This window comes from Festucalex cinctus, chromosome 1 (assembly GCF_051991245.1).
Source record: "Festucalex cinctus isolate MCC-2025b chromosome 1, RoL_Fcin_1.0, whole genome shotgun sequence".
Classification (NCBI taxonomy): domain Eukaryota; kingdom Metazoa; phylum Chordata; class Actinopteri; order Syngnathiformes; family Syngnathidae; genus Festucalex; species Festucalex cinctus.
The window spans coordinates 55858767-55879779 of NC_135411.1; the positions used below are offsets into that span (position 1 = coordinate 55858767).

General features: G+C 39.6%; 3 protein-coding genes across 5 annotated transcripts in view; all 3 read left to right on the forward strand.

Moving 5' to 3' along the window:
• The window catches only part of cacnb1 (calcium channel, voltage-dependent, beta 1 subunit), a 44226-nt gene extending 33877 nt beyond the window's left edge, over nucleotides 1–10349 (forward strand). For both annotated transcript variants that reach the window (XM_077495682.1, XM_077495675.1), the window contains exons 9-14: nucleotides 47–105; nucleotides 211–320; nucleotides 3375–3526; nucleotides 4781–4876; nucleotides 5099–5284; nucleotides 7582–10349. In XM_077495682.1, coding sequence (XP_077351808.1) covers nucleotides 47–105; nucleotides 211–320; nucleotides 3375–3526; nucleotides 4781–4876; nucleotides 5099–5284; nucleotides 7582–8121 — 1143 coding nt within the window. In that variant the 3' untranslated portion in view covers nucleotides 8122–10349. The remainder of the gene's footprint in view (nucleotides 1–46; nucleotides 106–210; nucleotides 321–3374; nucleotides 3527–4780; nucleotides 4877–5098; nucleotides 5285–7581) is intronic.
• Nucleotides 10350–11046: 697 nt separating this feature from the next.
• Nucleotides 11047–14680, forward strand: arl5c (ADP-ribosylation factor-like 5C). The gene is made up of 6 exons (XM_077498630.1): nucleotides 11047–11618; nucleotides 12096–12156; nucleotides 12232–12379; nucleotides 12555–12638; nucleotides 12875–13026; nucleotides 13106–14680. Exons 1-6 carry the CDS (start codon nucleotides 11573–11575, stop codon nucleotides 13152–13154), a joined length of 540 nt encoding a protein of 179 aa, XP_077354756.1. The 5' UTR covers nucleotides 11047–11572; the 3' UTR covers nucleotides 13155–14680.
• Nucleotides 14681–17752: 3072 nt separating this feature from the next.
• LOC144001470 (apoptosis regulator BAX-like) lies at nucleotides 17753–21000 on the forward strand. 2 transcript variants are annotated; one of them, XM_077495820.1, is made up of 6 exons: nucleotides 17753–17967; nucleotides 18697–18745; nucleotides 18823–18981; nucleotides 19357–19492; nucleotides 19853–19957; nucleotides 20041–21000. In XM_077495820.1, exons 1-6 carry the CDS (start codon nucleotides 17841–17843, stop codon nucleotides 20137–20139), a joined length of 675 nt encoding a protein of 224 aa, XP_077351946.1. In that variant the 5' UTR covers nucleotides 17753–17840; the 3' UTR covers nucleotides 20140–21000. The 2 variants fall into 2 exon arrangements, with proteins under 2 accessions (XP_077351946.1, XP_077351938.1); XM_077495812.1 differs by lacking the exon at nucleotides 17753–17967 and adding an exon at nucleotides 17975–18132.
• The last annotated feature ends 13 nt before the right edge of the window (nucleotides 21001–21013 follow it).

Below are 21013 nucleotides of genomic sequence, written 5' to 3' on the forward strand. Positions count from 1 at the left end.
TATAATTACCTCACTGACCATCTTAATACTGCCCTCCACTTTGCAGGTGACAGACATGATGCAGAAGGCTCTCTTCGATTTCCTGAAACACAAGTTTGAGGGAAGGTAAGTGCGTCCATCCTAGGCTCCGTGTTTTAGTTTTGTTTTTTTTTTTTTGTTTGTTTGTTGTTGTTTTTTTTTCAAAACCAGCCGACTACCTCCCTGTCGCAGGATATCCATCACACGGGTGACGGCGGACATCTCGCTGGCCAAGCGCTCAGTCCTCAATAATCCCAGCAAACACACTATTATCGAGCGCTCCAGCACCCGTTCCAGCCTGGGTAAGCCCACACAAACACACTCACACACAATTGTAATGCAGTATTTGTTTCCATCATACCACTTTGTTAAACAGTCGTTTGTGTTATATGTCGTTCTATCAGATAAACTACAGCTCCAAACTAGATATAAACAGACCCTCTCAGCAGTCCTGTCTTAACCCCCCTACTATGTTTTTATCTCATTCAAAGCAATAATGTTCCAGGGTTGTAAGTAGGTGGATGAGAGTAGTTTGGCAAGGACATGGAGAACAACTTCCAAATGACTTCAAAGAAATTCTGGTCCCCACCCCAATGGCTCAGGAATGCACCTTCAACACATCTGGTGGAGATGTGGCACTGCTGACCTAAACTTGGGATGTTGGGGATAGTCCTCAATTCCACTAACACGCCTTCACATGATGAAGCAGAGTCTGGCAACTCTGAGGCAGGCTCTCTAATGTTTGAGTTTGTAGTGGTTCAAAAGCTTCTTGCTAGCGGGGCTTCATGTTTTGATGACATCTGCCGAGAGATCTTGGTTGACAAAACTCTGAAACATCGCATGGACATGGCGGACTGCCTCTGCAGCAGCAGACTTAAGTTCTAGCCCCCCAGGAACATTATTGAGAAATGAACATAACAGAAGGTTAAGGATACTTATGGTTAAGTAATATTCAATCACTCAGAACCGTGAATCACAACATGACAAAACTGTTCACCATTACTTTACTTCCCAACTTCCTGAGTCTGACCTCTCTTCATCCTGTCTCTCCGCCCTTCTTCACCCATTCCTCCTTCTTTGGCCCACCTTCCTCATCATCTTCTTCCTCCTCCACCCTCTCTTGAATCAGATGTACTGGGTATGTATGCATCTCCCCTCTGCCCACCTCCTCCCCCCTTTCTTCCTGACTCTCACCCATCCTCCACACTTTATTTGCCCGTATGCTTGCCTTGTCTGCTTCTCCTCATACTTCTCTGTGTGACAGCCTGTAGCTTCCAATAAAGACTACCACCCGGAAAAAAAAAAAAAAAAAAGTGTTATGAAACCAAAAAGCGTATCCATCCGTGGGAGGGCAGAAGGGCCGCGAGCTGCTCTCTTCGAGCGGGAGCCAAACCGGAGAGGCAAGCTGATACTCTCATGCCGCTCTCCACCTTGTGTGAGGGTGGAGGCGCTTTAGCTGGTCCTCGTGGAGATACTGCGGGAAGTCCAGGAATAGCGGGTGGCAAGCTTCTCACTTCACTTTGCAACCAACGAGTATGTGTGTGCGTGTGCGGGCAGAGGTTAATGGAAACCTTGCCTCCACTTCCGGCCTCAATAGCTCTTATCGCTGCGAGGGCGCCACGTTTGATGGCAACATTAGCCACGGTACCATTCAGTTATAATTTAAAGATTATAAAGAACAGAATCTACATTGACAAAAACAAAACAAAAAAACAATTGAGATTCTTTAACGAAGCTAATGTTTTGAAAATGACTATTTCAAAACGTCAACAAACCTGACATACAGTACACGTTTTTGTAAACATTGAAGACAAGACGACATTTCACCGTGACATCACACGTTCTTCCGGGTGACAAAAGCTGAAGCATACTCCGGTAGACAAGCCCTTCCATGTCAATCAAGGCAGAGCGTGAGACAAAAAATGACTTGAGTGTTGATTTTAGCCTTCTTCTTAACTGCTGTTGTTTAAATGTGTAAAGTGTCTGATGGTTTGTGAGGTCAATCGCTTGGATTGCACACCAATGCGCAGCGGTAATTTGCATTTGATGGACATAAGTTAGCATGTTCAATGGTTAATTAATCCTCGAGATAGCAGTAATTGAAATTCCTTATTAAGCCTTGATCATTGGAGCCTAAAGGTTAGCATGCTATCATAATTTGTGACCATTTTAGACATCATAATCAAAGACATTTGAGTCTTCAAGAAACGTAACAAAGTGTGTTCTTAATGGAAATGTTGACTCTTACATGAAAGTAATCATACAATCAAAGAGAAGCACTGCTTGGTGGAAGGCTGTTGATGCAAAAGGAGAAAAATGAGCCAAGGGTCAATTAAGTGATTCAACTGAATTACAGAGGACATCCAAAGTCTGCTCACTCCTGTTCGAATGCCAGATTTTGTTCCATTAAAAACTGAACGTTTTTCAAACTTTTTCCACCATTAAAGCAACCTAAAACCTGCATAGCTCACTTTTTAAAAGTGTCTCTGATTAACCACATATAAAGTGCAGTTGTTCTAGTAGGCTTTTCCTGACTTAAAAAGTAATAATTAAACAAATTCACATGAATGTATGTAAGAAAACTTTGTGGTCATAATTCTCCACGGTACATTTGATGATGAACACTGCTCATCACCAAAAGTACCCCCACAGCCAAACGCAGAATGTTAGGAAAAGACTACTAGAACATCTGAACTTTATTTAGAGTTAATCAAAGGCATGTTGCGTGGCAAGTGTTATGACAGCCATTTAACATGAGTTTGAATGTGGTAGCTTAATTCTGAACGCAGCCACATCTCATGAGTGCACACCACGTGATATCTGTTGTTTATTTTTAGTTTCTTTTACTTTTTTAAAATGGAGTTTTATGTTATAGTGTTACAAGCTCATTGGTGGAAAAAAGATTTGAAATGATATGTTTTATATCACAAAAACCTGGATTTGACTAGGGGTGTGTAGACTTTTTTTTCTATCCACTGTAATTGCTTTGAGCCCTAACAACAATAATGTTCAACTTTTTTTTTTCTTTGGCTTCTGTGTCATGTTAATGAGAATGTGCGCCCATAATTATTATGGCATCTCATTCTTCAACTGCCTCCTTGTCTCATGTTTTTATGCATTTTTTAAGAAGAGAAAAACAACATGAGGACTTCCTTAATGTTTGAGAGGCGACAGAATGAGAATGCTGTGCACCGTTCCATTTAGCTGCGCATAAATGGAACTGATAACGTGTGATCTGAGCCAGTTCACACTGGGTTTTTTCTTGCATGATCTTCAACTAACCTTACAATTAGCACAAAGTACGAGTCGTGGAGTACTCAGCGCTTGCTCTCGTGTGTTTGCCGGACTCCGTGCAGCCGAAGTTCAGAGCGAGATCGAGCGCATCTTCGAGTTGGCCCGCACGTTGCAGCTGGTGGCCCTGGACGCCGACACCATCAACCATCCGTCTCAACTGGCCAAGACCTCGCTGGCTCCCATCATCGTCTACATCAAGATAGCGTCACCTAAGGTCAGTGGTAGGAAGTTGTAGTCTTGTAGAATATAAAACTCTACAACTAATGTATAAAGCAAAACATAATCTATTACCGGGTAATATTCACATTTTGTTTTTGGAAAGAGCAGGTGGCTATAATCTCAGGGGAATACATTAGGTAAAAACAAAGTATTCACAGACAACAATGAAAGGTTTTTGGATATATATATGTGGAGTGAAACTTTGGAATGGACTGAATAACAGGGATGTAACAATAACGACAATGTCGTGATATCGCGATATGAAAACTGTCACAATATATCGTCGTCGTCAGTCCCAATATTAAAAGGTAGCACATTGTTAAAAAAAAAAAGTTGGTTTGATTTCCATTTGTGCAGTTCTAGCACCCTCTGGTGGCTAGTTTCTTAGTGCAGATTAATTTTCACAAGGCATGTTTTGGCCCCTCTATGTTTAAAATCCACGCTAATGGTCAGATGAAGGGAAACGTAATTTGCTAGTGAACTGAGTCAATATGTAGAGGAACTCAATATGTGCCTGCATTAGCAAGTAAGTGCCCCAAAATATAAATTATATTTATATATTTTTTATATATTATATTTAGAATATGTTATATTTTTATTTCAGTAATGTACAAAAGCAGAATATTGTGTGTTTTTTTAGTATGAGCTCTTTTTTTTTCTACCATATTGTGACCTTTTTTTGTATTGCCAACATCCCCACAATATCGCGATAATTATCATATCGTGACCTTCATATCATGATAATATTGTATCGTGATGTTTGGATATCGTTACATCCCTACCGAATAATGGCCTGCAACGATGTCCAAACAAACATCAGTTTAAAAAGAAATATAAAATAAATATTTTTGAGAAGGCTAAATAGGACGAAGGGCTTTGATGAATAGGTGTGGAAATAATGGTTATATTATGGGAAATGCCTCGGTTACATTATAGTGGTGATAATGGGAATAATAATTGTTGTTGTTGTTATTATTATATTATTATTGCTGTTATGTAAAAGCCAAGTATGTATGGTATATTACTTAATACAAATAAGTGTATGAATCCTCATTGAAGTTACGCTTTGCTTCAATTGCTTTCAAAAGTTAAACTATTTAATCTAAATGTGTGATGTTAATTGTTTTAGATGTACTTTTTAAAGTATTTTCTCATGTTTGTAGTTTGAATTTCTGAGTTAAGTGCATTCAAAAAAGACTTCTATTTTCACAATTTTCACAATTTTTTTCCCATTGCAAATGGCTTCTAGGTTCTGCAGCGGCTCATCAAATCCAGGGGGAAGTCCCAAGCCAAACACCTCAACGTGCAGATGGTGGCAGCAGACAAGTTGGCTCAGTGTCCCCCTGTAAAGCTTCAGTTTTGACACTTTTTGGGGAGAAAAAAATATATTTCTAAAGCTGCAGTCTTGCTTTTTTAATTTAGATTATTCATGAAGACTCATTGCACTCAGTCTTCTTTTTGTCATATATTATATAGGCAATTATAAACCTAACAGGTGGGATCACCGTTACTAGATACTGTCCCACTTGCCCCTAATACAATGTTGTCATCTCCTCTATCCGTTTAGGAGCTGTTTGACATCATCCTGGACGAGAACCAGCTGGAGGACGCCTGCGAGCACCTGGCCGACTACCTTGAGGCCTACTGGAAGGCCACGCACCCGCCCAGCAGCAACCCACCCAACCCGCTGCTCAACCGTACCATGGCCACGGCCGCGCTGGCCGCCTCGCCCGAGCCCGTCTCCAACCTGCAGGTACAGGTGCTCACCTCGCTGCGCAGGAATATGGATCTGTGGCCCGACATGGACGGCCACGCCGCCGAGGGCAAAGAGGACGAGCACGCCCTCTGAAGTCAGTCCAGCACTCAGACTCTGCGGCCGCCTGAAAGCGGGAGGAGGAACTTGTCAACAACAAAAAAACACACACACACACACACACGTGACCTGCTAAATTAAGACCATCTCACCTAAAATGGAAATCCGGAGAAAGTCAGAATGCTCCGCCTTCCTCCTCTTTCTCTTTGCAATTAAGAGCATAGAGCCAATTTGCCTGCCCTCTTTTAGTCACCTCAGTGGCCTCCTTCCTCCGCCAGCCGCTTTCCAGTTTGCCGTCCTCCCCCGTTGTTGCCATGGCGCCGCCCCTGAAAACAGCAAGTCATGCCTGCCTCCTCCTCAGTCGGAAAAGGCGCCCAGTTTGGACCAGGCTGCCGCTAATAACGCCTTTTAACCAAGAAAACACTCATCCAAACATACAGTTTGATTATGTATCTAACGCATGCCTGGTTGATTTATCGATTGGCTATGAAAAACCCCTTCATCTGTATCAAACTTCTGTATTCAAGGGCCACATTTGGTTTTTGAAATGGAGAGATGGACCAGGTCAAAGTTCAAATGTGGAACAAAATGTTGTGAAGTCAAAATTCTCATTCACATTTTTAAAACTGTGATATTTGTAATTGATTTAGGTAAGAAGTATAGATCATGGATAGTTAACAAATGATCTGATAAAATAGTAAAATAAAATAATAATAATAATAATAATAATACATTTTGAATTTTTGTAAAAAAAAATCTTAATGTTTAAATAATTGATACCCATTTTTAAAAATGTAATATTGACAATTAATTGAAACAAACATAATTAATCAAAGAATCATTTAATAAAATTAATATTTTACAATTTTTTTTCAGATACGGTATAATAAATTTAAAAAAAAAATGAGATTCGTGGAATGTAAAAAATAAACAATTTTAGGGATGAAATTACAGTGCCCCCCCTAACAAGTATTACACTGCTCTTGATAATGAACATGCCTTAATTTGTAATAATTGTTTTTATTAAGTACAGTAGTTGTGTAATTTATTGTAAATAATGAAATATATAATGAAGATTTCGGGCGGCACGGTAGTCTCGTGGTTAGCACGTCCGCTTCCCAGTTCTGAGGTCTCCGGTTCGAGTCCAGGCTCGGACCTTCCTGGGTGGAGTTTGCATGTTCTCCCCGTGCCTGCGTGGGTCTTCTCCGGGTACTCCGGTCTCCTCCCACATTCCAAAGACATGCATGGCAGGTTAATTGGGCGCTCCGAATTGTCCCTAGGTGTGCGTGTGAGTGTGGATGGTTGTTCGTCTCTGTGTGCCCTGCGATTGGTTGGCAACCAGTCCAGGGTGTCCCCCGCCTACTGCCCAGAGCCAGCTGAGATAGGCGCCAGCAGCCCCCGCGACCCTTGTGAGGAATAAGCGGTCAAGAAAATGGATGGATGGATGGATAATGAAGATTTCATTATATTTCATTAACACACACACACACACACACACACACACACACACATACATACATACATATACATATATATATATATATATATATATATATATATAATTATAAAATTATTTTTATTATTATTATTATTATTATTATTATTATTAATAATGAATGATGGTCCTTGAGTATCAAAAGTTTTCCTAGCCCTGCTTCAAGCTTGAGAACCACAAACGGCTTGGAGAGAGAGAGTGAGAGGGAAAAAAAAAAAACATTTGCACATAGATATACACAGATAGGTAGAAAAATGACGTTTTTTACATTTGTTAACCTAACAAAAAAAAAACACCTATTGCCTACCTGTTGCTTGGTGCCATGACCTCGTTGAGCCAGAGGGTGACACAGTTGTGTGTGGATTAACTGCTTGGGTGTGTTTCGGTTTGCTTTGTGCATATTTTTATGAATGTTTTGTGCGTGTTTACACCAGCACTTTAACCTGCTAATATGTTAGATTGTACAATTTACTTAGCTTAGTATAAGGATTGTATAGACTTGTGCAAGTAGAGTGAAACCACCAAAATTGAAACACAATCCCTTTTGTGGTGTCATTTTCCTTGCAGGAAATAATTTGAAATCAGAATTGCTGGAAAATAGTTCGACAAATGGGATTGGGGCATTCAACTTTTGCGTTTCAGATTTGTTGCTTGTGCTCTCCCTGCTTCCCTTGACTGACAACTCGCACTGTTTGTCTCTGCATGTTCACTGTGCACGTGGCTCGCCTCTTACTCGCTGCAGGGGTCCAACCTGGAGCCCCCAAAACGGGAAGGCACGGAGAGCGGTGGGAGCGAATACCACGGCGACCCGGCTGGAAAACCTCAGCAGCAGCATCAACAGCAACAGTCGCACCTGCACTCCTCCCGCGGCCAACTCCGAGGCAGCAGCAGCCGCGGCCTATCCCGGCAAGACACCTTCGACTCGGAGACGCAAGGGAGCCGGGACTCGGCGTACACCGAGGCCGGAGACTCCTGCATGGACATTGAGACCGACCCCTACGAGGAGCCTGAGCCTTACCGCGGGGGAGGCGGTGGCGGAGGAGGGGGCAGCCGCCTCCACCTGGCGCAGCATCACGGGCGCCAGGCGTCCTGGGAGGACGAGGGAGCCGAGCCGGACCAGGAGAACCTGAACCAGCCGCCGGCACCCAGTCAGGGGAGGCAGCAGCAGCACGGGCGGGCCAAGCTGAGGGAGCGCTACTGCCAGGAGCCGCTGGACACGGGGGCCAACAAGGGCCGCAACAAGAACCAGGATGACTGGGGCAGGGACGTCTACATCCGCTGAGAGGACGGAAGAGGAGGCGACGACAAATGTTTACATCCGACAACTACAGTAATACCCATCTATTTGCAGGGCACCCCCAATTGTTTACAATTGTCTTTATCAGTGGTTCTCAATTTTTTTTACAGGAAGTTAAATACCACCAGTAAAAAAAAAAAAAAAAGTTTTCAAGTACCATCATAGTGACCAACATTAAAATACAATAATTAATACTATAAAAAAAAATCATGCACAGTTGGAACATAAATACTGCGCTTAAAACTGTACCTAATGTAATGTTTCAATTCAAATGTCAAGTCAAGTTTACAGTTTATTAATAGTTTTGATTAATTAAGTTTTTTTTAATTAAAACATATTTTAAATTAAAATAAATGAAATTAGTTTTAATTAATAATTTATTAATTAACTATAAATTAAAATGTTTCGTTTAATTTACACATAAAGGTTAAAAAAAATGTACCATAACAAATGTTTGAAAACAAACAGTTCTAAAAGAGTCAACTGGAGTTTAAAAAAAAATGTTTAAAGTAAACCACTGTGTAACATAATGCATAATTTGAACTTTAAACTTTGTGATTCTATTACGTGCCACTAGAGGGAGTCCACATACCACTTGTGATACTTTTCAAACCACTGGCCGATAAATAATATTTTAAAAAATATTGGCCAATTCAAACATTTTCCTCCAAGGGCCGCATGCAGAAAAATGAAAGAATGCCAGGGCCACTTTCTTTTTCAGCAAATTATATATTGTTGTTGTTATATTATGCAGTGAACTCCTGCATAAATATGATTGTTGTTAATGTTTTTTTGTTTGTTTGTTTAATATTTAGAAGTGTTTTTTTGTTGGAGGTGGCCACCCCCCATTTTTTAAATTTATTTATTTTTATTTTTGTAGAAAAGTCATATTGAAGATTTTTGCTATTCACGGGTTGTCCCCTCTGTCCCCTATCCACTGTATATTGTTTTCATATTGTAGTTATTTAGGAGAAAAAAAAGTTATATCACAGCTTAAAGATGGAAAGGCAAAGTAGTTTTGGACATTTCAGGATTTTTTTGGGTGGCCCTGTATCCCACTCGAATAGAGCCGCCCCTTCATTGAGCAAATCTCCACAATATGAGCAAAAACAAGAACAATCTGAAGATCAAGTCTCCTTCAGATCTTATAGCAGTTGAAATGTGCTACTTCAACATACTGTACGTTCCTAACACTAATTCAGCTGAGCTTTGGCACCATCTAGTGGCATTTTAAGGCATTACAGAAAGAGTGCCAAAATTTGCCGAGGCACTGCAAATAGGTGGGTTTTTCTACAAATAAGTGGATAATCAGCCAGCCCACCCCCACAAACACACCACAAAAGCTCCATTAGATGAATTTGCAAATAGTGGGGGATTTCTGTACTTTGTTTTTACACGTTAGTTACTGCATGAATGTCATGAGACAGCACGAGGACACTATTTGTTATGATTGTCACCTCCGTCGAGCTTCAGTAGAATGTGAGGACGTCGTCACGTCTGTCCTCCAAAGTCTTAAACAGGGTCTATATCACCACCCCACCCCAATATACCCCCCAGTGTGCAGTGTCAGGGTTCCTCCACAACTTCCCTTTTTGAATGTCCACTTCTTATCACCCGGACCTTACAAGAGGTGGACGAGTGGCTATATGTTAGATATTTTTTATGGACTGGTTCTCTCCTCCATTGTAGTTTTCATTGTGCTGCTATTGCACCACCGAGCCCATCATCCTGCCAAAAAACGCCCACAATAATCCCAAGTGCCGGAAGGTCTCGCCAAGCCATGTCCGCCAACAGCGCTGCCGCCGTCTTAACTCTTACACTCCTTCTTTGCAGGCCACATGTTGTCTCTTTCTCTAGGTCCAACACATCTGGCTTTTTGTGTTATTTATGCTCAGATATACTTGCTTAAAATCACACCAACTCAATTTGTGTTTTATCCCTCTGATCTTTTTTAAACTCCACTTGTGAGGTTGTGAGAGGCTTTAAGCATTAACTGCTCCCCTTTACGTCTTCAGTTGGATAAATGAATATTGAATAATAATGTTATTGTTGCGTTATCGCAATTGTTAAAAAAAAAAAAAAAGAGAATATATGACATAACATGTATCATTGGTGCCTGATTGTAGCTACTTTTTTTTTTTTTTTGCTTTTTCTGCCTTTCATTTTTAATCTGTGGATAAATTCGTATTTTAATTAAAAATGTAAGCAGAAAATTCACTGTGTCCTTTTTTTTTTTTTTTTTTTTTAAGTATAAGTCCCATTAACACAGCTGAAGAGGTCAGCGCAGACAGCCAAACAGCCCATTGAGTAAGCCACTGAGTATTCATTCTAATTAATACACCTTTAATTACTTCTTAAAGGTTCCTAAAGGATAGCTATAAAGTTTCTGACCGGAGATCATAAAAACGCAGAATGGTCCATTTTAATCTTTAGGTGTTCCAGGTCACATTTCACATTAACTAATCAGTACTCATTCGACTTTTATCACTTATATTTATATTTCAGAATCACTTTTATTTAATCACTCTATTTTTGCTGACACACCTTGTTTCGATTGAAATAGTGGAAACAACACGGAAAGGAATACCCCATGCCTTTATTTGGGCATACCATGTGCGTCACTATGTGCGTCAGCAATCTCTCCATTCGAGAGACGTGTGTTGCCTTCAAGTACAATACAACACCGAAGTACTTGTATAGTCGCTGTTAAAAGTAATTAAATACAATTAGTTGAGAAACCTATAGACTCTTGATGTGAACTAGGAATTATGCAAATGGTATCACTTTTGTGAATGCATCAGCTGATTTTTTTTAATAACTTTATTGACAAAATTGTAAGCAAAAGCCAAACATGTCAAATACAACACAAAAAAAATCATCACACAAACACTAAAAATGCATCAGGCTGATGTGGAAGGGCTATTCCCTTCCGCATTTAAAATTGTACTAAATAATAAATTAAAACGATTTATTCTTTTAATTTATATTATTCACCCCCACACCGAGGAACTGGAGAGGTAAAACAAAGAATTTGCCGTCTTTATCATATCGTCGGAGACGCTAAACCTCTATTTTTACAAAAACGTTAGGTCAGCTATTGATACTTACACGTACAAACACAATACGGTTCGAAGCCGAGCCTGAATGAGAATCAATTACTTCACGAAAATCCATTAATACGCGTACAAGAAATACACAGTAAACACGCGCGCGCGCACGCGCCACTTTTGTCGCCGTCGTGGAGGGTGAGTTCATGTGTCACGAGCCAGCGTGGGAAATTCAACAGTCGAGGGCGTTTCAGTTCCGTTTTCCCGTTGTGAAATAAAGACTCCGGTTTTCACAAGAATTCAGTTGACGTTTCAGTTCAGCTTCTACCAGGAAACTTATTCGTGGGGATTTGTTCGTTTATTTCCTTCTTCATACACACTTGTTGGACATGGGCTTCCTTCTCACCAAAATGATGACTGTGTTTGGTAACAGAGGTAAGAATAATTAGTTTATTCCTCAAGTTCCCCCATAAAACATAGAGTAACATTTTAAAATGAATCATATATTCTACAACCGCTTAGCCCGCAGTGTCAGTTAGTATTATTACTGTGGTAATTCTGTATACTATAACACGTGCTTTGTCACTATTTTGAAAAAGTGGCCACCACTTGAGGCATTAGTTATATGAAGAGGACACAATGAAAATGACTTCTCATAGTTGTTAACTTACATTTATCAGTTAAATCACATATAATTGCCTATTTACATTTCTCGCCATATCGACTGTATTGGTATCCATCTATATTGCTGTGCTCTACTAACCATAGATTTATGTAAAATTGTGTCATTAATGTGCTGTTGTTCTCATTGTTACATGTCTAACTTGAGAGGTACTGTAATGCTCAGAGTGGGTATTTCTCACGTAATAGTGGCCTTTAAACTGAATCAGTGTCACAAAATTTCTCTTCCAGAGCACAAAGTCATCATTGTTGGTCTGGACAACGCAGGAAAGACAACTATTCTCTATCAGTTGTAAGTAACATCGCCTTATTTACTTTAACACCCCCTTTTCTTGACATGTCACTAATGCTATTTATTGACTTCTAGTCTGACAAAGGAAGCCGTTCACACAGCACCGACGGTGGGCAGCAACGTGGAGGAGATCACCGTGAGGAACACACACTTTTTGGTGTGGGACATCGGAGGCCAGACGAGCCTTCGTAGCACCTGGTACTCCTACTACTCCAACGCTGAGGTGTGTCAATAGTGTGCCCTCTCCTGGAATGTTACATAAACAGTTTTGTGTCTTGTGAGCCTTATCGTATTGTTGCCCCCGATAACCAAGCGCTGTGATCATTACAATCAGTGTATTATGTGTACAAATGGCCTTTGAACTCTTTGTATGTTTTTGACGATGGTGCACTTTTCAGATTGTCATTCTGGTTGTGGACAGCACGGACGCAGGACGACTCATGCTCACCAAAGACGAGCTACACCGAATGCTTGCGCATGAGGTACATGCAACCATTTTCCATGTATTCATTTTCATTTTGTAATATGGTGCCATCACAACTCTTTTAGAAACTCGTGAGCATATATCAATGGATAATATGATGTGAGAAAGGAATTCAGATGTTTCACTTGTGTGCAACATACAAGAGTTTTCGACTGAAGTATACAGAATTAACTTGTGTATATAAAAGCTTTTCGCTATCAGAGTGGAATGGTCAGTCGCTTGTTTATCTCGCAGGACTTGCAGAGCGCCGCCGTTCTGGTGCTGGCCAACAAACAGGACGTCAAAGGCTCCATGACGGCGGCCGAGATCTCGCGGTACCTCACGCTGGACGCCATCACAACGCACAACTGGCACGTGCAGGCCTGCTGCGGCCTGACTGGCGAGGGGTCCGTTTCAGAACATGAACGTATCATGACAAAAAGCTGAAAAGTGAGATTTCACAGATGATTTTGTTGTGTCTTCCAGTCTCAGTGCCAGTCTGGACTGGATGCAGTCGCAAGTGGTTGCCTCCTGAAGATCCTTCCACTTGCTCCTCAAAGGTCGCATCAGGAATGCTTAACCGTGAACACAGCCTACCTCAACTGAACCGTGTCAATCATTCGATTGGTATGCAAAAAAGGTGCGCCACATTTACGTCAGCAAAAATTGGGATCGTTCACCTTCTAATTATCTGTAAACGTAAAACTGTGATTAATCTTTCTGCTTACTTGAAACAAGACCGAATGAATGGATGTTTGTTTTTAACCCCTCCCTTGTGCTGGGAAAGGACAAAGTTTTTGTGTACATACATGTGTGTGATTGCTTTGGGATGGTGCAGTGGTTTTATAACATTTTTTAAGTGATGGGTTTACTACAATAGACATTTACAAAGTAGGTATTCAGTTTTTATTAAACAAAAACGAAAATATTGTTCTATTAGCTTGGTTAAAATTGACAGTTTATGGCATTATTAAAAATATAGTAGTGCCTTGAGATACGAGTTCAATTCGTTCCTATGAACATGTTTGTAAGCCAAAGCTTGTGTATCTCAAATCATGTTTTCCCACTGAAACGAATGCAAATGCCATTAATCCATTCCAGCCTTCCCCCAAAAAACAACAGAAATTACTGTAATGTATAATTTAATGAGGACAAATAGCACTGCATAATATTGAACTGCAAAAAAAATTAGACAAGCCAGTTCAAACTGTTCATTCACACTCTCAACTTATCAGTGCAGTATTAATATTAATTATTCTTTGTGAAGGATAAATATATAACTGAGTACTATTATATTGCCTAAAGGTTTATATTACCTCAACACAGACGCTATTAAGCATTAGCATTAAGCCAGTGGAAAGAAAGGCTGGGATAGGCTCCAGCACCCCCCGCGACCCTTGTGAGGAGCAAGCGGTCCAGAAAATGGATGGATGGATGGATGGATGGATGGATGGATGGATGTTTCGTAAACTGGGGTAGCAATAAACAGTTTGAAGCCTTTTTTTCGAAAGACTGTTCAATATTTGCTGAAGTACAGTACTGCTTACTGTCAAGTGAGTTCACTACTACCATACAGCGTATAGAGCGTTTATGTCTCAAGTCTGCGCTCACAAACCAAAGCAAAAAATAAAAATAAAAAATCCAAATGGTTATATCTCATAAAAACTTTAGAGTCACACATATCGCAAGGCACCACTGTATATTGAATTTATTTATTATATTTATTATACAAATAAAATTTTTGAAATTTTGTAACATTAAAAAAAAATAAAACCAGAAGCTTGGTTCAAACAGACATATTTTTATGCAGTTATTTATTAAATATGTATTGTATTGCACTAATTATTCTTTTGACCATGTATTTTACGATACAATGTTTTGACTTTTTAATTTTATTTTCTCTAATGTATTATACATTTTCTGTCTTGTTGATATAAAAAATCAGCCATATGTAGCATTACATTACACAGTCAGAGACTCATTAAATCCATTTATTTAAACTTTGTGAAGGATTATTTCATGTAGATTGTGTGGATTGCTTTTCTGAACAGTTTCAAGTTTTTTTTTCCGCTTCATATGTGCTGTAATAAATAAATGTCTTTCCATTTTTATTAGTTGCATCGAGGTCAAGTGAGTTTTTGTGATGCATTTCACCTTCATTTCACAATTTAAAACAGGAGACTCAAGTAAAGGATGGCGGCTAGAATGTCAATACAATCCACTACCAGGTTCCGAATGCACAGTATGACGTACAGCATCACCACCAACTTGAAACAGTAAATACATTTTTTCCTCACTCTCTCCAAGAACCAGCATGTCGTACGTCGGCTTGCTGCCACGACTGAGCTAGCGGCGTGCACCAAAGATCCGAGAACCATGGGAACTTGATTCTCGGTTTTACAGAATGGTTTCGGCGAGGAAAGGTACTGATAAAAGGGCAGATGCGTCCTCCTGTGGTGCATGTAGCTCAACACAGAACTTATGGTGTACAGGTGGCGCCAGCATTTAGTGTGTTGAGCGTGCGTAGCGCAGCTACCGGTGACCTGATAGAGCAGGACGTGCTTGTTGGATTTCCCATGGAGGGGAGTGCGCTCGGTGGGTGTTGGTGGTGCACCATTGAGGGGGTGGTGAGGACCTCCGACCGAGGGTGTTGACAGGAGGCAGCTTCTTGCTGTTGCCGAGAGCCAAGAACCGATGCTGCTTAAGATTCGCATCCTTCCTGCAGCTGGGTCGATCTCCTACAGCTTTGGTGTAACTTATGTCAGATATCCATTCCAAGGTGGTGCACGTTTACTGTTTAAAATTACACATTGTGATGTCATCATGACTCCACCTATCAACTCCTCTAAGCCAGAGGACAGGTAGTTCGCACAGTGCCAATTGTGAGGTCACTCAGGTTATGGTGCAACATCCATTCAAGCACACCCAAGTTTTAAAATTACACACAGTGTGATGTCATCATGACTCCACCTATCAACTCCTCTTAGCTAGAGGACAGATACATAGCATAGTGCTAACTGTGATGTCATGCAGGTGAGACAATTCCTCGCAGGCCACATGGAGACTTTAACGTGCTGTTTTCCAAGTTACATATTACATATTTGACATTGAAATAATCTCACAGCACAAAAACAAACAAAAAAAATCACAAAAGGAATATATACATGAAATAATAACATCGCATTTATTTTTTTAGTTTGGTCTGACAGCTGTTTTAACTCATTTTATGGTGTGGAATCAAAAACTTTAAAAAATGTACTTTGAATTTATGAGTGCATTAACTTTTACTTGGCTTTAAAGTAAATACTCCCCCTTTTTTTCAGTGTAGATGAGTCGAATCATATAATCAACTCTTCTTACTACAGTCTTACTACAGCTAATTAGTGCAATTTTGCTTATCTGGGGGCTAAGATGTGTAGGATTTTTTTTTTGACATGCTAAAAAAAATGACTGCAACTTTGGAATAAGCAAGCAAATTTTAGTTTTAATCAGCAAAAAAATAAATAAAAATAAAAAATCAAACTCAATTAAAAAAAAATAAAAGTGCAATGAATACAATATATCAGTTCTCTGATGTAGATAGATGCCATTTACTTGTAGTAAATGATAAATTTCATGTCTCGCGCCACATATAAAATCTAGTGTTTCACAAATGGTGGGTACGCGTACAAAGAGTGACTATTTTAATGAAACTAGAAGAAAACATGTTATTATTAGTACCACTACAAATTGAGTTTCAACGTTGAATAAATCAGACACTGATAGCACAGCACATGTGCTAGTGTTCAGGAATTTGGTAGCCTTTTGTATTAAGTAGAAGGAGCCCATGTGACATCGCCTGGCCAATCACCTTAGAGAAGCCATCATCACAAAACTTTAGTAGAAGGAAGGACATACAGTGAGAGAAATGTTGCATGTGAAGAAGAAGAAGAAGGTCTGTTTATTTTCCTTTTTTATCAGTATAATTTGAAATATAAGAATTTCACAAAATGACCATGTCATATCTATTTTGAAATGCACGGCCTCTGAGTGGTAATTATTGCTCACTTTCCCCTAAAATTAGTGGTAGTCTTCAATTCAGATATTACATATTTGTTAGCCATTATCCTCATAGAATCATTATTAATGCTACATTGTAAATATTCTTGATATTCATCGTGCTCATTTTTGTATTTTCATATTCTCGTCATCCGGAAATGACTACACCAAAATGGCAATCGTGTCTTTGCTTTTAGCGCTTATTCATTTGTCCGCTGCGGTTGGGGCCGTACTATCATGAAACTGATGTCAAGTAGGAGGCCGTAAAATATCATCCCCTGGTCCGCAAGTTTGAGACGTCTGGTCTACTGGATTTGATGCCAGTAAAAGAATTTATTTATTTATTTATTTTTAATAACTGTAAGATTTTTCAAACCATTTCTTTTTAATTTTCCATTGCCACCGAGTTTTTTTAAGCATTTGCAGACCATAATTTATCTCAATATAGTTTGATTTAAAAAAAACAAAAAAAAAAACAAAACAAAAAAAAACACTTGTTGATATTTCTCAAACACGAAAAAAAGGTTGTAGTTAGTTTTTTCTATTGTTTTTATTTAAATGAACATTTATTAAACAGATGTATAATGCAAAGGTCAGATAATCCAATGTACATGATTTACAAAAATATATATGCAACAAGTAAATACAAATAAATTACAACAAGAGTCAAGTCATCTTTATATAGAAAAATACATGACTTATATTCCAAATTTCTATTTTTTTTGTATTTCTAAAATTCTGCATGAATAGCAATTATTGATTGACAGTTCTTGATTATTACCTTTTTTGGAGATTTAAAAAAAATATCTCAGTCAAAAATAATTTAAATAACGGTGTTGAATTTATGAATATGACACCTTCCTAAAAAAACATACAGGTTAATTAACAATAGTGCACAATTTTTCTTCGACATTTTGTGTTTTGACTTTCACATTAAATTGTTTTGAACAGCATTCCAAAACGCAGCACTATGGGTTGGGATGTTTTTAGTTTCGTTTTTCGTTCCACGCTGGTGGGAAATGACGTCACTCGAAAGTCGTTGCTTTTTAAATCCGAAAAACGACACAAACCAGCTCGTGACTACTACTGACTACATGGATAACCTCCACAAAACATTTGAAACAATATTTATGGGTGAGATAAAGACGGCATCTAGTAGATTTTTCGAAGACATAAAACAAAGATGACATCATTGCCCCCTCTTGCCGGGGACAAACAAGCGGTCACGTGTTTTAACGCGGAAGTTCCAGCGGTGTGCTTTGCTTTAGCACAAATCAAAATGGCAGCGCACCCGGGAGGAGGCGGACAGGGTATGTTAGCCAGACGCACCTTTGTTATGCTCATTAAAAGTACCCGTGACAGCCTTACCGGCACTTCGGAACGCGTACACGACACTGCCCTGTCGTCATTTGTTCTCATTCTACGACTGTGGCTTAGTTTGTCGTTGACAAAACGCAACCTTTTTGCCACGAGAGGTGAGACGTTAGCCTCACGTTAGCTCGCGCCTCAAGTTAGTCTCGAGATAAGTCAAGAGGAAATAAACCGCAGCAGTGTAGCGACTTTGACCTAAAAACGATGAACTGTTTTGTTATATGGTGACATTGTTTATGTTATAGCCTAACGTTTGCTTGCTTTGCAAGATGAACAGCTGTATTTTTTATTTTTATTTCTAACAGTTCTTGTATAAGGGAATGTGAATCTATCAGGTATGGCGAACTGATAGTCGCTAGAAAAACAATACAGTGAAGCCCCCAGCCGCGAATAGCGAAAATCCGCGAGTAATTGACGACTCTCAAAACTGTAATTGGCTGTACATTCCACAACCACTACTTAGTTGAAACTCCTCAACTCACCTTGACACCTTGTTGTATCACACAAACAGCGACTCTCGGCGTCCAATACAGAAAATGAGTTCTTTTTGGTATGAGACAAATTCACGAGTTGCCATCATATTGTAAAATAAGTAAGGCAACACATCATTTAAGTGAATGATGAGCATAGAAAGCTCTTATTTTTATTCAGTTTTTTTTTTTTTGCAGGCGACTCCAAGGAGCAGATACTGGAATTGGGAGCCGTCTTGTTAAAGGAGTAAGCTCGATTGTCACGTAGCAAATTACATTTTTACCTTGACATGATTTTTGCTGATTAAGCCCCCCCCCTTGCAGTTTCATTTACGAGCGAGTCCGCCGGCACGGAGACAACAGCGCCGTGGTGACCCGGGCCCAGCTGGGCGGAGGTGAAATATGCGAAACCAACCATAAGAGGCTGGCCCAATGCCTGCAGAAGATTGGAGACGAGCTGGATGGCAACATGGAGCTCCAACAGTAAGCGGCTGCGGCATTTGCTGATCACTTTTGGATTTAAAGGAAATGGAAAAAAAAGACTGCCTTGAATATTTTTCACACATAATTTAGTAATTTAGCATGGCTGCTAGGCTTTGTGTTTCTGTCATTGTGGAGATGACTGAAAAATTTAATTCCATGTGGATCTATAAAAAAACAAAACTATATTTAGAGAGATTTTTTGGAATAGTATTTTATGGTAAATGACCTTTGTAAGTTTTGGATCTTTGAGTCTAGCTCATGAATAATGGGAGAAAAACCCCCAAAAGTAATACATTTTTATATTTTTGTTAAGTGTACATATCTTTGGTTAATGGTAATCCTAATTGTTTCCTGATTCCAATTTTGCTCACTAAGGATGATCAACTGCCCCTCGTTGAGACCCACCAAGGAGGTATTTGTGAGAGTGGCTGTTGAGATCTTCTCTGACGGAAAGTTCAGCTGGGGCCGCGTGGTCACCCTCTTTTACTTGGCCTGTCGACTCATCATCAAAGTGAGTTGCGCCGAATAAATACCAGTAAAATGTTGTCAATACTGAGGGAGAGGTTGAACGTAGACGTATTATTCATTTTTGTCAACAGATTCCCAGTGTCTTAATATGTCGGTTATGTGCTTCTTGCTCTAACCCGACACACCCTTTTTCCTTGCCGTTTCCTTTGTTTGTTTGTTTTTTCAAAAGACCAATGAGAGTGAGATAAATCTTCCACTTGTATACATTTTTACAAAGTATTTTTTTGGCAGAATCCATGTCACTATAATTGTATTACTTTATATTTGTTTCTGACCTCTGTTGAGTCTTGTCATTGTCAAATAAGACTACGATATGCATTTTCAAATTGTATTTTGCGCGCAGGCGCTATTGACTCACATTCCTGACATCATCCAAACTATCATCAACTGGACCATCGACTACCTCCGCGAAAACGTTCTCAACTGGATCCGGGAACAAGGAGGCTGGGTATGGATGTCAGAAATCACCACCACACATTCCAGCACTGCGTTCTCTGGATTCAAACATGCTCGTTTATTTCTTTTCTTCAGGAGGGCATTCGCTCCTATTTTGGTACTCCGACGTGGCAAATGGTGGCCGTGTTTATGGCGGGGGTCATCACCACCATCATCGTGGCTCGTAAGATGTGAGCAGCACACTCGAAGGGAGCAAGGAGGCCGAGGAGAACAAAACTTGCATGAGGACTTGAACTTTTTGTGAGGACCGTGGTGCTGTTGTTGCCCCCACCACCCCCGTGTCATGTGAGGCGTATTTACTGAAGGCTGTTTGGGTGGGTGGGGCCACACACACGCACACACTCTGAGCGAGGGAATGCATTTTAAGTAATTTATTTTTTACCTTTTTGGTACGGAAAAAAAAAAAAAATCACTGTATTTTTGTTTTCTGCTGTCATTTGGAGGATCTTTTTACCTCCATTTCATTCAGAAAGAATGCATCTTCCTTCTATTTGTCAATGTGCAATCAACCTGTTCCAATATTGGCTTCTTCCTTTACAGAAAACAATCCTTATTTGTTAGTAAGATTTAAAAAAAAAAAAAAAAAAGTGGCTGTTGTTTCTGTCCTGTTTTTGTTTGACTCCCGTTTCCAAAGCAATATGTGGACAATTCACATGGTTAATTGAGCTGTTCCGTTGGCTTCTAAAATGGAGTCTGCTTATGTAACGTTGAGTCACACTCTGGACCAGCATTTGTAGTAAAGCGTCATCCGAAGCGAATGTGTGATCACAATTCATACACAGAAAGTTTGGGTGTACCTCACCTAGTTGAAAAGTACTGTATTATATGGGAGTCATTCAAAATTCAGTTTTCTCAACACAGGAAAACAAAAAAACAAAAAACTTGTTTGTTAGTGCCTTGTTCCTTTGTTTTTTTTATACTGAAATATTCACATTTTTCTACCACATTTCTAGTTCAAGTTAAGCCCTGGAAGAAAAAAAATCACTTTGGAGTGAGTTTGTATGTTGTAATATGAATATTAAACATTTAACTATTTACGGTGTTTTTC